Source organism: Alosa sapidissima, chromosome 3 (genome assembly GCF_018492685.1).
Source record: "Alosa sapidissima isolate fAloSap1 chromosome 3, fAloSap1.pri, whole genome shotgun sequence".
NCBI lineage: Eukaryota > Metazoa > Chordata > Actinopteri > Clupeiformes > Clupeidae > Alosa > Alosa sapidissima.
Window position 1 is genome coordinate 4,390,258 of NC_055959.1, and position 16,084 is coordinate 4,406,341.

At 46.0% G+C, this 16,084-nt stretch overlaps 1 protein-coding gene across 1 annotated transcript in view; it reads left to right on the top strand.

Moving 5' to 3' along the window:
- kank2 (KN motif and ankyrin repeat domains 2) overlaps positions 1-16,084 on the top strand; it is a 29,324-nt gene extending 13,240 nt beyond the window's left edge. Inside the window, exons 3-13 of the mRNA XM_042084974.1 lie at positions 595-679; positions 2,485-4,038; positions 4,278-4,496; positions 8,410-8,515; positions 10,271-10,960; positions 11,532-11,619; positions 11,771-11,990; positions 12,231-12,373; positions 12,760-12,960; positions 13,500-13,598; positions 13,972-16,084. Coding sequence (XP_041940908.1) covers positions 643-679; positions 2,485-4,038; positions 4,278-4,496; positions 8,410-8,515; positions 10,271-10,960; positions 11,532-11,619; positions 11,771-11,990; positions 12,231-12,373; positions 12,760-12,960; positions 13,500-13,598; positions 13,972-14,028 — 3,414 coding nt within the window. The 5' untranslated portion in view covers positions 595-642 and the 3' untranslated portion in view covers positions 14,029-16,084. The remainder of the gene's footprint in view (positions 1-594; positions 680-2,484; positions 4,039-4,277; positions 4,497-8,409; positions 8,516-10,270; positions 10,961-11,531; positions 11,620-11,770; positions 11,991-12,230; positions 12,374-12,759; positions 12,961-13,499; positions 13,599-13,971) is intronic.

A 16,084-nucleotide genomic window follows, 5' to 3' on the forward strand; every position in this document is an offset into this window, starting at 1 on the left:
CAAAGGCAGTAATGTTCCAGACGTCTTTAATTCCACCTCTGTCCCACTGCTCAGGGCTGGAAAGGCCTAACACTCCCTTTACTCTGGATTCCTCCCCATACCACGGGCCAGCTGTGTGTGTGTGTGTGTGTGTGTGTGTGTGTGTGTGTGTGTGTGTGTGTGTGTACGTGTGTCTGTGTGTGTCTGTGTGTGCGTGTGTCTGTGTGTGTGTGTGTGTGTGTGTGTGTACGTGTGTCTGTGTGTGCGTGTGTGTGTGTGTGTGTGCTCAAGATTTCTTTGTTGCGGCTACATATGCAAGTGTTAGTGGGTGTGAGTGTTATGAAAAGAGTTTTGTTCTCTTGTGCGTGCGTGTGCGTGCGTGTGCGTGTGTGTGTGTGTGTGTGTGTGTGGATGTCTCTTTATATATTTATGAATTTGTATGTGTGTGTGTGTGTGTGTTGTTTCTTAATGCTGACAGACTTCTGAGTGGAGGCTGCCCCCTGAAGGTTAGGCAGCTGGACCTCCACCCGCATTTGAGTACAGATGTTGGTACTTCTCTAACTGACGCTACAGAGCCCAGTTAAAGTGTCTTCATGTGTTTGTGTGTTACTACAGGTGAGGTGAACCGTGGGGTGAACGCGAGACTGCAGCCACGGGTGAATCATGGCTCAGGTGCTGCATATGGACCCCAGCTTCCCAGGTAAACAGACTCAAAGACTTACTGAAATACTAACCCAGGTAGAGCAACATAATTCATGTCTATTAAATACTAACCCAGGTAGAGCAACATAATTCATGTCTATTAAATACTAACCCAGTTAGAGCAACATAGTTCATGTCTATTACATAGATGCCAAGGTAAAGTAACATAATTCATGTCTATTAAATACATATGAAGAGCAACATGATTTCTTTCTATCAAATACTTGCAACATTTATGTCTATTAAATTGTTACCAAGATGTACATCTATGGGTACAAAATGAGAGAGTTCCTGTCAGTCCCGGCGTCATGGGGGGGCTTTGGGGGGCCAGGCCCGTCCTGGAAGTCATCTGTGCCCGCCCTGGACGAGCTTGGCTGCACCAACCAACCCCATAGATTGATTTTGAACACTTATTAAATGTAGGCCTATATTATACGTGACAAACTAATCTAGCAAGTAGCAAATAAAACTTGTAAAATCTGTATTATTCCGTAGCTAATCAATCAGGAATATTAGGTAAACCCATCACCTAAATGGAGAGGAGGTAACGTGGCGCAGTCTACTTCACTTCTGCACTAACCCCTGTCATCCGATGACAAATATGGCTTATCGGCTCGCAGGTAGGCTATATCTCATATCGTAGTTAGTAGAAGAAGGCCTAGTAGTTTCTGGGTTTGTTTGATAGCGTTAACCTTTACTGTTTTTTCTTCTGACCTAGTCGGAGAACAGGGAGCTTGTTACCACTCCAGGGCCGAAGTTATCCGTAACTTCGGGGCTAACTCCCTAACACTTTATCTGAAGGTGGTTAGCAAATGAACGAGGATTTTGGTTTCATCTGCGGATTTATTTTTGCATTATTTTGAATATGACTAGCTCCAGTCTCAACAGCACGTCTACTTTTTCCACACGCATCTCAGTTCTAACACACATATCCCCTCTCACTTTCTCTCTCTCCATCCCTGCGCACAGGGCTCTCTTAAAGGAGCTGCACCATTTTACAACAATTGCATCTATATTTTCATATTAGAATGTTTTGTCAAGTGTAGGCTAAGCTTAAACTACCGTGATCAATTTAGGTTCCCGTGCCCCCCCTGGAAAGGTGTAATGCCCGTCCGTGAATTTGTGTCTGCCGCCGGGTCTGGTTCCTGTCTCCTAAGTTGGTGTGTAACTAACTGAAATTCTCATCCAGATAAAGCAAGTTAATTCTTACTTCATGCAAAATGGGAAGATTCCTGTCACATAAGTATGTGTGTCGCTTTACGCAAACATGTCCTCTGAATAAGTAATAGGTATTGGACATAATTGTGTTGTTATAGGTTACCTTGTCCCCAGTTCCCCTCTGCAATGCAGTCATCAGTGGGAATCACTTGCAATCCCTGTTGATGTCATGCTCCACTAACAAACGAGTCAGTCAGCCAGTTATTCTATTAGAGTGTGGGACAGAGGGCCACATGTCTAAGGACGTTCTCAAGGAAAGCATAATCCAGTCCTTGAGGACGTCCCTGGGAACGGTTACTAAAGATGGGCTGGCCCTCTGTGGCTCTGGGCTCCCGCCTGTATCTCTGCATCTCTCGGACGGGGTCAGTGGCGCAGCAGATCCCGGAACAGAGAGTGGCCTGGGAGTTCATGCCTCTCTGTGTAGTCTGATTGGGAGATTAGACTAAGATTTCCGCCAGTTTAGAGCTGATTTCCTCTCTCCTTCTCGCTCTCTCTCCCTGCCTGACTCTCTCTTTTTGACTCTTTCTTTCTCTCTCTCCCTGCCTGACTCTCTCTCTCTCTCTCTCTCTCTCTCTCTCACTACAGGGAAGCTCAACCCCTCTGCGCCCCCTTCCCTGCACGGAAAGGACGCGGAGGCCCCCTACTCGGTGGAGACGCCCTACGGCTACCGTCTGGACCTGGACTTCCTCAAATACGTCAACGACATCGAGAAGGGCCACACGATCAAGCGCGTGCCCGTCCAGCGCCGGCCCCGCTACGGCTCCCTGCCGCGCGGCTACGGCTACACCGGCTCCTGGTGGACCTCCACCGAGTCGCTGTGCTCCAACGCTAGCGTGGACAGTCGACACTCCTCCTTCTCCTACTGCGCGCCGGGCTACCACCACCCGCACCACGGAGGATCGGCCGCCACCTCCTCCTTGCAGCGTCCGAGCTTCAGCGCCGCCCGCGTGGAGAAGACCCTGCTGGACGCCCGGCGCAAGCTGGAGGAGGAGAAGGAGGGCCGGCGCTTCACCAACCTGGGCAGCATGCACAGCAGCGTGGCAGGCTCCACCACCTCCCTCTCCAGCGCCCACAGCTACAACCGCGCCCACGGTGGAGGAGCTGGAGGAGGAGGAGGAGGAGGAGGAGGAGGAGGAGGCTCCTACACACCCATGAGCTCGGGGCTGTCCACGCCGGTGTCGCCCACCCCGGCGCACTTGCAGCACGTGCGGGAGCAGATGGCGGCGGCGCTGCGCAAGATCCGCGAGCTGGAGGAGCAGGTGAAGACCATCCCCGTGCTCCAGGTCAAGATCTCCGTGCTGCAGGAGGAGAAGCGGCAGCTCAGCGTCCAGCTCAAGAGCCAGAAGTTCCTGGGCCACACGCTGGGCTTCGGCGGGAGCGGGAGGAGCGGCCGGCCACGCGGCGAGCTCTACATCGACATCCCCGAGGAGGACGCCGCCGCCGCCAACACCACGACGGCGACGACAACAGCGGCGGCGGAAGGGGGAACGACGCCGACGACGCCAGGCACCGGCGGTGGCAGCAGGGCGGGCGGGGGGTTGTCCCCCACGGCGGCCGACGGCTCGCGGCAGGACTCGGGCTGCGAGATCGAGGACACGGTGATCGTGGGCGGCGCGCGGCCCGGAGCTCGCCGGGAGGTGCGCACCGTCGGCGTGGGGCCCGAGGACGAGCGGGACGAGAGGGAGAAGCACTACCGGCAGGTGGGCGTGGGCGTGCGCGAGCAGGACCTGGGGCTGCCGCCCGAGACCGAGTCGCTCAAGAGCCAGGTAGGCCGCCTGGAGGCGCAGCTGCAGAAAGCCATGCAGGAGCTCCAGAGCGCCCAGGAGCAGGCCGAGGCTGCCCAGAGGGCCAGACAGGCCCAGCCTAAGGCCGAGCACCCGGTCCGGGCCACCAGCCTGGGCTGGCAGGAGCAGCAGCAGCAGCCGCAGGGCGGCGGAAGGAGCTCCAGTCTGCAGACGGTGGTCAGCTTTACCCAGCAGCCCCAGCAGCGCGAGCAGAGGACCGTGGGCATCCAGGTGTACACGCTGGAGCAGCCCATGCTGGTGAGGGCGCAAGCGGGCCCCTCCATCGCCAGCGCACCCTCCGGGGCCCTCCTGGAAGGCCCGCTCAGGGGCCAGGCAGAGGCTCTCAGCACAGAGGGTAAGCATGACCACAAGAATCGTGTCGGAATGTTTTCAAAATGTTCTCAGAATGTTCTAATCTAGAAATCTGAGAATCTGAGTTGGAATTTCTGAGATTTGACCATAGGTTTTTGAGATATGTAATGTTGAGATATGTAATGTTGAGATATGTAATGTTGAGATGTAATGTTGTGTGCTGTGCAGCCCTTTCCTCCACTGTGCTCTGACCTCCGTGCATGTTGTTGTGTTGACTCTCAGAAGGACCTCGAGAGCTGCCCATCGCAATCAGCTCCAAGCAAGTGAGAGAGGTCCTTTTGAGGAGTGAAGTGTCCTCTTCAGTGCCTGTCACCAGCCCTGTGATTGTCATGGAAACCAAGTGCCATCAGGTGACCCCTTTGAATGCGGGGTCGAATGAAGGAGAGGGTGGTCAGCACACAGTTGTGGAGGACCTCCAGTCACAGGAGCCTACAAAGCTAGGTAAAACAGCTACAGGAACACTGCCAAAATTGCTTATCTAACCAAGTGTTATTAATCTTATATTGAGGTCAAAAATCTAGTTGCTATTGTTTTGAGTGTAAAGAGACTAGCGCTTTCTCGTAAGATCATTTCAATTTATTATGACCGCCGCGCAGCGAAGCGGCGGTCATATACAGTAGGTTTAGTCAGATTTTTTTTTTTTTTTTTCTTTTTCGCATGCCCAAATTTCCGTCAATGATTCCCTGGACACTGAAAGACCGGGGTACACGAAACTTGGTGGACATGTAACCCCACATGGAAAGCATGGAACCATCGTTTTTCGTTTTGATCTGTAGCCCCCCCGCTGAATTGAACCCCCCGAAAGGAGGGTAGGGCAGACACAGTTTTCTGTGAATATCTCGAAAACCGTAGGGTTTAGGAGGACCATTTTTTTTTTGTATGTTGATCTCAAGGGGCCATGTCAACCCATTCCATAACCACTCATTTCATGTATAGCGCCACCTAGTTAAACACAAAAAAGTAAAAATGAGGTGGTGTAATTGAAGGTATCTGTGACCTAACATAGTCAAAACTGCACGAAATTGGAAGTGTAGGATCATTATGACACCCTCTGTATGCACGCCAAGTTTTGTGGAATTCCGTTCATGGGGGGCCACACAATAAATTAATTTATGTTACTATACACCAACTGGCCTGTAGGTGGCCGGAGACAGTTTTCTGTGAATATCTCGAGAACCGTAGGGCCTAGGAGGTCCACCTTTTTTTTGTATGTTGGTCTTAAGGGGGCATGTCAACCCATCCCATTACCACTTATTTCATGTATAGCGCCACCTAGTTAAAAATTAAAAAGCAAAAAATTAGGTGTTTTCATCACAATATCTCTGGCTGACAAGGTCAAAACTGCACGAAATTAAAAGTGTAGGATCATTATGACACCCTCCGAATGCATGCCAAGTTTTGTGTACTTTCGGTCAATAGGGGCCCTACAATAAAATAACTTATGTGTACATTTAGTGACGTACACCAACAAGGATTCCCGGGACACTGAAAGACCGGGGTACACAAAACTTGGTGGGCATGTACCCCCACATGGATAGCATGGAACCGTCATTTTTCATTTTGATCTGCAGCCCCCCCGCTGGACTGGACCCCCCGAAAGGAGGGTAGGGCAGACACAGTTCTCTGTGGGCAGACACAGTTCTCTTTTATGGTATGTTGGTCTCAAGGGCCCACATCAACCTGGCTCATAATCACTCATTTGTGATTTGCACCCCCCCCCCCCGGTAAAAAATGACAATGCAATATTATTCTGCTTTAATCGCCCCTATCTTCAGTTAAGATGTTCAGAACTGCACCAAATTTTATGTGTATGATTGACCTGGCATTCTCTGGGGGTCTGGGGGTATGCCAAGTTTCGTAGAATTTCATCCATGGGGGGGTCTAAAAAAATTAGGTTATGTGTACATTTAGTGACTGTACACTCATTGGCCTGTAAATGGCGGTGCACACATATAAACATGCACACACACAGGCACCCACATACTATCGGTATTAGAACGGCCGATACATAATTACAAATTCAGTAGGATCAAAAGAAAGCCAAAATAAATATTCATCATCATCATCATGGCTGCATTTTCAGTATTGGCGATAAGTAGTCGTTTGTCCACTAGATGGCGCATCGTTGCAGTGAGACGTAATTTTGTTGGAAGTTAAAAGTGGGTTGGGGAAAAACAATGGACACTTCCTACAAGGACTGTAATTTACCGCAGCGAACATCTAATAAGGACAGGACGATGTTCACATGAAGTGTAATTCCCATTTCTTCTTGAAGCCGAAATAAATCTGAGGATGTTTATCGGACATGCTTGGTTTTTACTGCAGGTACGTTAATCTTGTAATATCAATAAGGACCTAGGTAATGTTACCGTTAGCGTTGGTTGAGTGATGAAGGCCCATTTGATTGATTGCATTTGTAGAAAACTATAAATGCGGTTATACCAAGCAAATTGATAGCAGCACTGTTTGTATCTTTCGACTGTCATTTATTGCACGTGCTACAAAATCATTCTGTGCAATGGAAGATTTACCAACGTTACACCGGTCTGATACAGTTTTGCCTATACATGCGTGAGACTGAGACGCCTGTTTATTTTGTTTTAAGTGCGTGCAGGGTGTGAGAGGGGAATCGATGTGCTTTGATTCCAGCTTGGTAGTTGTAGTCTGTGAAATTAAAAAGCACGTGTGTGTGAAGTATCCAAACAATGACACCTTCATTTCATTATGGCTGCTTTTAGCAACACACCTTAAGCTACTGTGTAGTGGGTCCCATTTAGAAGTGACTACTTCATTCGCGCTTTCCTTGACTCATGGAGCTGCGTGAATGTTATTACAACTTTTCGCCACGATATGGCAGTTTAAGTCCGCTTGATACTGTAAGTCGTAAGCCAGTGGTTTCCAAAGGAGATTTTATTTGTGTCGCCAGCATAGCCTATTGACAATTTATGTTGTAAATAGGCCTACCTTATAATCCTACCTGTAGCTTAGGGAAGCTAACAGCTTTCTATTAGGATCTAGTTTGTTAGTTACAGTTTTGTCATAACTCCCTGATGCATTTTTGCATTTAGAATAGCCAGAGCGTGTATATCTCAATCTGAAAATTAAACAATATCGGGTGCCTATGGACTAGGCTGGGTGAACCCAGCATGATCTGCCCGCTATTTATTTTTTGATTTCTTAAAAGATTGAGCTTGGTCTGATGAAAGCCAGACTAGCCATGGACCTCAGTTACACAATGCAAGGGAACATGAATCAGCCTATATTTGCACGAACAATAACGGACAAAAGCTCTTCAACTTTGGCCAGTTAAAATGTGTATGAACAGTCTAGCGACGCATTTCATCAAGGCCCATTTGGACATGTCAGTTATTTGCACCACTGGTTAGATGTAAAACAGCATTTCGTTTCAGACTACTGTTACTTAATTTGTGCATTAACAATAACGTTTCAGACTACTGTTACTTAATTTGTGCATTGACAATAAAGTATTACATGAACTAAAGATGACTAAAATCTTATGTAGAAGAAGAAACATTCACAAAAAATCCATCCATCCAAAAATGACCTTTGTTTTTGATAGCTGTTGAAAACGGCATGGAACTGACAGAGATGTTTTTGTTTATAAATACATAAAAAATAAATAAATAAATAACATTATGCTGATACCTTTTGCTTTTCCCAAATACAATAGCCTACAGGTGTAAATGACCTTTCATCAATCCAGTTGCAATGGATGAACTGTGATGAACTGCCCTACTTGTGATTGTTTAGAGATTTTAAAGGTTTTATAACAATGCTACATCTTCTTTGGCTATTCTACAATCTATTCACCTTTTCAGCACCAGTAGGCTACTTTCTGTGCAGCCGCACACACACACTCAGGCATGCCAAACAAGCATACACAAATGTTTCAAGAGTGGGGGATGGAGTAAAATATGGAGACAAATTGAAGTGTGATTTATTTTCGCGGAATGGATGTACAGGACTGAGCGGCGGTCATATTTTGTACCGCTATGCGGTACATCTAATTTAATGGGCAGTCTGTATTATTTTAAGACGTCTTATTAAGACAAATTTGCTTAAGGCACTGGCAGCCAAAAATACGTCTTATTAAGACAAATTTGCTTAAGGCACTGGCAGCCAAATTTGATTTTTGAATTTTCTTATATTTGGGCCATTTTTTGCAGTGAAGGAATTAATCATAATTTTTCTCAAAGTGTAACCTTTTAAACTCTGATCTTCTCCTCTTCTCCGTCTCCCCCTAGTCTATAAGTTGTTTATTTTATTTCAATTTCCCCGTTTTATTTCAATTTCCCACCATCATGGCATCTAAATGCTCTCCTCTTTCCCCCAGCTTCTCCCCAGTCAGCTTTGAGGTCCATTATGAAGCGGAAAGCAGATGGAGAACCTGGCTCTCCCACCACTAAGAAGAACCTGCAGTTTATTGGGGTGAATGGAGGGTGAGTACAGACTGGAGCTGGAATGTCTTCACTGCAACTGAACGGCGTTACATGAACCCCTATGTGATTTGTAGTGCAACCCCAAAACAGAAAAAGTTGGGACGTTGTGTAAAATGCAAATAAAAACAGAATGCCATAATATTCAAGTCTCGTAAACCCATATTTAGCAGCCAAAAGGACATAGTCAACATATCAAATGTTGAAAATGAAAATGTGGACTATTTCATAGAAAGTATATGTTAATTTTGAATTTGATGCCAGCAACATGTTTAAAAAAAAGTTGGGACGGGAGCATGTTCACCACTGTGCTGCTTTATCTCTTCATTTAACACAATTCTGTAAATGTTTAAGAACTGAGGAGACCATTTGCTAGAGTTTTGAGAAAAGGATTTCAGTTGCTCAACAGTATGGGGTTTTCTTAGTTATGCTTTTCATATGCACCTAATTTGACAAATCTGGACTGCAGACCAGGCCATCTTAGCACCTGGACTCTTCCTCTATGGAGAAATACTATTTAAATATGTGTAGAATTTATTTTGGCATTGTTTTCCTGAAATATTCAAGGTCGTCCCTGGAAAAGACATTGCCTGGATGGCAGTATATGTTGCTCAAAACCTGTATACATCATTCAGAATTGATTGTGCTTTGACAAATGTGCAAGATGCCCATGCTGTAGGCATTAATGCTCCTCCACACCGTCATAGATGTTGGGTTTCGAACTGAGCACTAAAACAAGTTGGATAGATTGGATACTTGGATAGGCCCTCTCTTCTTTAGCCCAGATGAGTCCATGATTTCCAAAAAGAATGACAAACTTTGATTGGTCTAACTACATGACTTCTTTTCACGTTACCTCAGTCCATTTTAAACAAGCTCAGGCCCAGATAAGAGGGTGGTATTTTCTGTATCATGTCTCAATACAATTTTAACTGTTACAATTTTGGCTGCAGTTTTTGAATTGAGTATCAAACTGGGCACATAGACAATGGTTATCAGAGGTTTTCCTGAGCCCATACAATGACAGGTCTGGAAAAAGGTCTGGTGTTGATGCAGTGCCATCTGAGGTCCAAAAGACCACGGCCATCCAATTTGTTTTTCAGCTATTTCCCTTATTTGCAAATATTTCTCTGGATTCTCTGAATGTTTTAATAATATTATGTCCTCCAGATGATGAACTCCCTAAATACGTCACAATGTTAAGAAGCATTAAACTGACATTGTTTCATCATTTGTGCACACAGGTTTACAGAGTGATGAACACTCCTACAACTTTACTTCTAAGAGACCCTGCCTCTCTGGGATGCTCTTTTTCATACCCAATCATGTTGCCAGTTACCCTAATTAGTTGTGAAACATTCTTCCTTTTGTTTTCTTTATCATTACACAGCTTTTCCAGCATTTTGTTACCCCCGTCCCAACTTTTTTTGAAACATGTTGCTGGTATTAAATTCAAAATTAACATATATTTTCCATGAAATAGTCAAATTTGTCATTTTCAACATTTCAACATTTGATATGTTGTCTGTGTCCTTTTTGCAACTAAATATGAGTTTAAGAGATTTACAGATTATTACATTCTGTTTTTATTGAAATTTTACACGCCCCAACTTTTTCTGTTTTGGGGTTGTAGTAAACTGACTGATACTGGGTGTGTGATTATATGCCTATTTGCTAAATGATGTAAAGCTCTATGAAACATGTCCTGGTTTGCCTAGTAATTGTGTGTGTGTGTGTGTGTGTGTGTGTGTCCTGAAGGTATGAATCCACATCCTCAGAGGAGAGCAGTAGCGACAGCTCCGAGGACGAGAGCGACACGAGTGAATACCACGAGGCCCCTGAGAAGCTTCCGGAGTCTGGGGCCCGTCCACCTCAGCCTGAGGCCACCAGTCCCCCTGAGACGAGCGCTGCCCGAGAGACCGCCCTCCCCGAGCCCCCGCAACAGCTCAGCACTGCCCCAGCGCTAGCCAATGAGAAGCTGGCTCCCCAGAGCACCGGCACATCACCTGCCACGGACGCAAACCCTCAACAGACTATTAGCCAATCACCAGTCGCGGCTGTGGTGTCCACAGATGACTGCGCCACTGCCTCTGTGCCATCTCATGCCAGTGGCGGCTCTTCTTGCGGCCAGGCAAAGGTCTCTGCCACCGAACAACCCGACGTCCAGCCAGCTCCTCTGTCTGCCTCAGAACAAACTGCTCCCCAAGCCAAACACTCTCACACTGGTGCTGCCCAGTCGGAGGCCCAAGACCTCGCCACTCAAACCACTGCCCCGGCCTCTCAGCAGCAAGCTAGCCAATCACAAACCACTCACCTTACGCCTCAGCAGGGAGCCAACCAATCACCAGCCACAGATTCCAGCTCCCAGCAACCTACAAGCCTATCCACAGTCGCAGAGCCAGCATCTGGGAACGTGAGCTCTGCATCGCCAGCCAGTCAGGAAAGCAAGTGAGTATAGAGGATGGAAGTCATTTCTGGGTACAGTGGAGCACTGGTTTCCTACTGTACATCTGTGTGTGTGCTGTGTAATTGGTTTCCTACTGTACATCTGTGTGTGTGCTGTGTAATTGGTTTCCTACTGTACATCTGTGTGTGTGCTGTGTAATTGGTTTCCTACTGTACATCTGTGTGTGTGCTGTGTAATTGGTTTCCTACTGTACATCTGCGTATAGTTCTTATTCTGACAGCATCAGCAGCATTACAGCATTTGTTTTCCAAATATACACAGGAGAGATGTTCACTTCCTAGTGCTATAGGTAGAGGATTTCACACAGCGGCCAGTCAACAACCAAGCTTAATTACCATCAAAAACAAAATCACTAACAAAGCAAACTTTGCGGGCAATAAACATCACTAACAGAACAACCTTCGAGTGCATTTCACTGGGGTTCACCTTCTTTCATCGGTATTTCATTGAATTAGGCCCATGACACCTCCAAGCAAATTAATATGCAAATATATAGGATGAATTTGTGCCCTTACATTTTTGAAAGTTATTTTCTTGTGCTTTGTCTTTCAGACTGGAACTCAGCGAGAGCCTGATGACAGCACTTCATACCTTACAGAAAGCTGTTGGTGAACCGAATGCCTTCAGCCAGCAGGGGGCGGTACGTTTCCATTTGGTTTCATGTGCAGATTTCAGATCACTGACTGAGACAGACATCCTACTGTTGTGTCTTCTGAAAAAAAGCTAAACGTTTGGGTTGACTATGCGTCATATTCATTATATTGTGTGTGTGTGTGTGTGGGGGGCAACAGCGGACAGCCTACACCTCAGTGCTCCAGGAGTGGCTGCGCGTGTCGTGCCATAAAGGAGCGGACACAGCGGTGGTCAGGGCCTACATGGACACCTTTGCCACCCTCTCACCCCAGCTGCTGGAGTTTGTCATCAACATGGCTGACGGAAACGGCAACACTGCCCTGCACTACACTGTCTCTCACTCGAACTTCCCCGTGGTCAAACTACTGTTGGAGACTGGTTAGTGTGTGTGTGTGTTTGTGTTTTGTGAGTGTTATGTGTCAGTTTGTGCTTGTTATAGTGAGACTGACACCAATGAAATGACCAGTGGATCTATTGTATAGAATATGTACAGGTATGAGTATGTGCATGTGTGAAAGTTTATAATAATGGGAAAGAAGTACTTGGTCAGTCGTGTGTCAAAAGCGTAGCTCACCATGAATGCGAGTTGACCACCTGCCATTCTGCGTTCCTGTACAGGCCTGTGTAATGCTGACAAGCAGAACAAGGCCGGTTACACGGCCATCATGCTGACCGCTCTGGCCGCCTTCAGCTCCGACAGCGACCTGCAGACCGTCCTACAGCTGCTGAGAACAGGGGATGTCAATGCCAAAGCCAGCCAGGTAGGACACCATGGGATGCCACCTGACCGTGTGTGTGTGTGTGTGTGTGTGTGTGTGTGTGTGTGTGCGTGTGCGTGTGCGTGTGCGTGTGCGTGTGTGTGTATAATTCTGTGGCAATGCTGGATGTGACTGTACAAGGATTTCGGTCTGCTTCACTGTGTGTGTATGTGCGTGTAAGTGAATCATTGTGCTTCTGTGGCAGGGATGGGGGCTAATTGTTTGTGTGTGTGTGTGTGTGTGAGTGTGTGTGAGTGTGAGTGAACTGCTCACTCTGACAGTGTGTGTTGGGAGTGTTGGGGGAGTGTGTGTACTTCAATAGCTACATAAAGTTGTAAGGACACTGGTCAGCCTGACTGTGTGTGTGTGTGTGTGTGTGTGCACTCCAGGCGGGTCAGACGGCTCTCATGCTGGCGGTGAGCCATGGTCGCGGCGACATGGTGCGGGCGCTGCTCTCCTGCGGGGCCCAGGTCAATCTCCGCGACGATGACGGCTCCACGGCGCTCATGTGCGCCTGTGAGCACGGCCACGTGGACATCGTGCGGCAGCTGCTCTCCGTGCCCGGCTGCGACGCTACACTGACCGATAATGTGAGGCTGCTGCCACCTCTCCCTCCTCCTCTGTTCCTATCCCTCTATCTTCCACCTCTCCCTCCTCCTCTTTTCCTCTCCCTCCTCCACTGTTCCTATCCCTCTATCTTCCACCTCTCCCTCCTCCTCTGTTCATATCCCTCTATCTTCCACCTCTCCCTCCTCTGTTCATATCCCTCTATCTTCCACCTCTCCCTCCTCCTCTGTTCATATCCCTCTATCTTCCACCTCTGCCTCTGTTCATATCCCTCTATCTTCCACCTCTCCCTCCTCCTCTGTTCATATCCCTCTATCTTCTATCCTTCTGCTACTCATCCCTGCTGGTGCTTTTCAAACCTCTAATTCCGCTCCAGTTGGAGGACAGTGTTAAGATGACCAGATGCTTTTGCTTCATGTTAAAGATATAGATATATAGATGGATGGATGGGCTGGTGAAGAGAGAGAGAGAGAGAGAGCTAGAGAGAAAGAGAGTGATAAAAGAGAGAGTGGTAGAGAGAGAGAGTGATTAATCTGTCTGTTTGTGCGTCTGTCTCTTCTAGGATGGCAGCACAGCTCTCTCCATAGCACTGGAGGCCAGTCAGAATGACATCGCTGTGCTTCTTTATGCCCACCTCAACTTTGCCAAGCCTCCGTCCCCTGTGAGTCCCCTGTAACACTTTATATGCACACAATCACACACACATGCCCGTACACACGTATACACACACACACACACATGCACGTACATACCCACACACACCCACAACCACACACACAACCACACACACATGCATGTACACACACACTCACACGCGCACACACATACGCACACAAATACACATGCACGTACACACACACACACACACACACACACACACACACATGTGCATACACACACACAATCACACACAAATGCGTGTACACACGCATCCACATGCACACACACACACATCCATAATTCAAGTGATTTAGTTCAGTCCTGTTTTCTCTTGACTGTTATGCTATCTTTGCTTACTGTGTTTGCTTCCTCAGGTTTCACCAAAGTCCCCACTGTTGGGCTCCTCTCCCCCTACTGGTGAAATGAAGTAATGACAGAAGAGAATGGATTTGTGTATTTAACACAACTTCCACCACCGTTTCCTCAAGCATTCCACCACAATTTTATGTGTCTGTATGTGTGTGTGCACATATGCATCTGAGTGTGTCTGCTTCCAAACAGAGCTCAGAGAGAGAGTGGTGTGTGTGTGTGTGTGTGTGTGTGTGTGTGTGTGTGTGTGTGTGTGTGTGTGTGTGTGTACATACCCCTGTGTCTATATGTGCATTTTTGAATACCCGCATTTCTCATGTGTGTGTCTGTGTGCACACATCATATAATATGTTTGATATTGTGTTGTCTATAGGACCTATATTATGGAAATGTGTGCACATATGCAAGAACACAATTGACACAACTCACATAAGTCTTTTGAAGAAACACATCTTTTTTGTTTGTAGTGTCAAGGTTAGCTCTCATTTTCTCAGATTTGTCGTTTTGTTTGGACAGGTCATGTGCTAAAACCATTAGGTTGTGTTTGTTTGTAGCGGCAATAACAGTCACACTTGATGGAATCCATTCTCACAAGCTATTCAGCAATATTAGTGCACAAACTTATACCTGTTTGACGTCCACATCAGAGTGGAGTAGGAGTCTTTCAGGAGCATTAGATTAATGCATTTTACACCGTTGTAGTCCATGTTTAATTTGTAAAATCATTTATTTGTATCAACCAATATGTTTAATTGAGCGTTTTTCAGTCACATGGATGTTGTTGCATATGAAAGCATCAGTTATTTCAGTGAACTGTCAGGGAGTTCCTGTTTAGTTGTCGAAACCGACATCAAAGTGTCCTTTTTTTAATGCAACTGCCTTGGGTGAACACAGTGGCTCCACTGCATCCAAACTTACTCAGATGAACGAATATGACCAGCCATTTCAGCACAATCCCAATATGTCTCCAGAAAGGACCTTTATTTGTAATGCTTCGTTTGTACTATTTTGATAACATTTTAAGCCATTTTGAAAAAGAGTTACAGTTTTAACAGCAACAACACTTTTCTCAAGTCCTCTCCGATCATACTGAATTGCAGTACACTATGATTTTATTGAATGACAACCTCAAGGAATTGCCGTATAGTGTGTTGTTAGGACAGTAATCCCTTTGCAAATATAGTTGAACCAGCTGCTACCAGATGGGAAACAGACTGGTGTTTTCAGTGTCAGACAGATAGTGAGTCATGCACCAAGCTCCTCTTTTTCCAATCATTGTTTAGTATCTAACTATCACAAAGTTCCTTGGATACTATGGTGTAAAATCTGTTGGAAATGGTCTTTCCAAAGATGAATGTGGTATTTGTATTTTTGATCAAAAATGCTAAGTGATACATCAAAAAAGTTAAAGCGAAAACTTGATTTAGGGACTGAACCCCTATTGACTCTATTGAAGAGACTTATTCGTCTGCCATTGACAAGTCCGTGACAACTCATTTAGGTACTAGGGTATGAGCTATGAGGGGTTTTTGCGGGTTGACTTGGTAATGGATGGTGATTTTAGGTCGGGGTAGTTGTTTGGTACTTTGGCCTTTCTGGGCCTCCATATGTATTGGCAGCTCACGGGTCATCCATGAGGTGGGATGTGCTGGAACCAGAAAGTGTAATCAAAGCCTAAGGAACAAAATCTATGAAGTATGTGATGGTCCGAAGGAGTGTGAAGTATACCAAAAAAATGGAGTAATATATCATCAGACTATGAAGAAAATGAGCAAACAAACATTAGAGAGAATTATTATTTAGCAAGACAGAAATTGTTGGATCCTTCTGGCAACAGAGATTTAGAGAAAAGTGTAGAGAAAGGAAAATTGTGTCTAGGTTTTTTGTTAACACACCTAGATTTTTTCACGTACCTTTATATTTTAGACTAATTGGGTTTTGTATCATTTTTTCTACATGTTTCTTGTATTTACCTTTATATCTTTATATCAGTAATATTTCTTCACTATTCTGTATGTCTGTATACGTCATATTTGCCTTGTTCTATACCCATATGTACTCACATTGTATGTTTTGTTTGGATTTTATGTTTTTGAAAATAAACCTAGACCTTTAGAA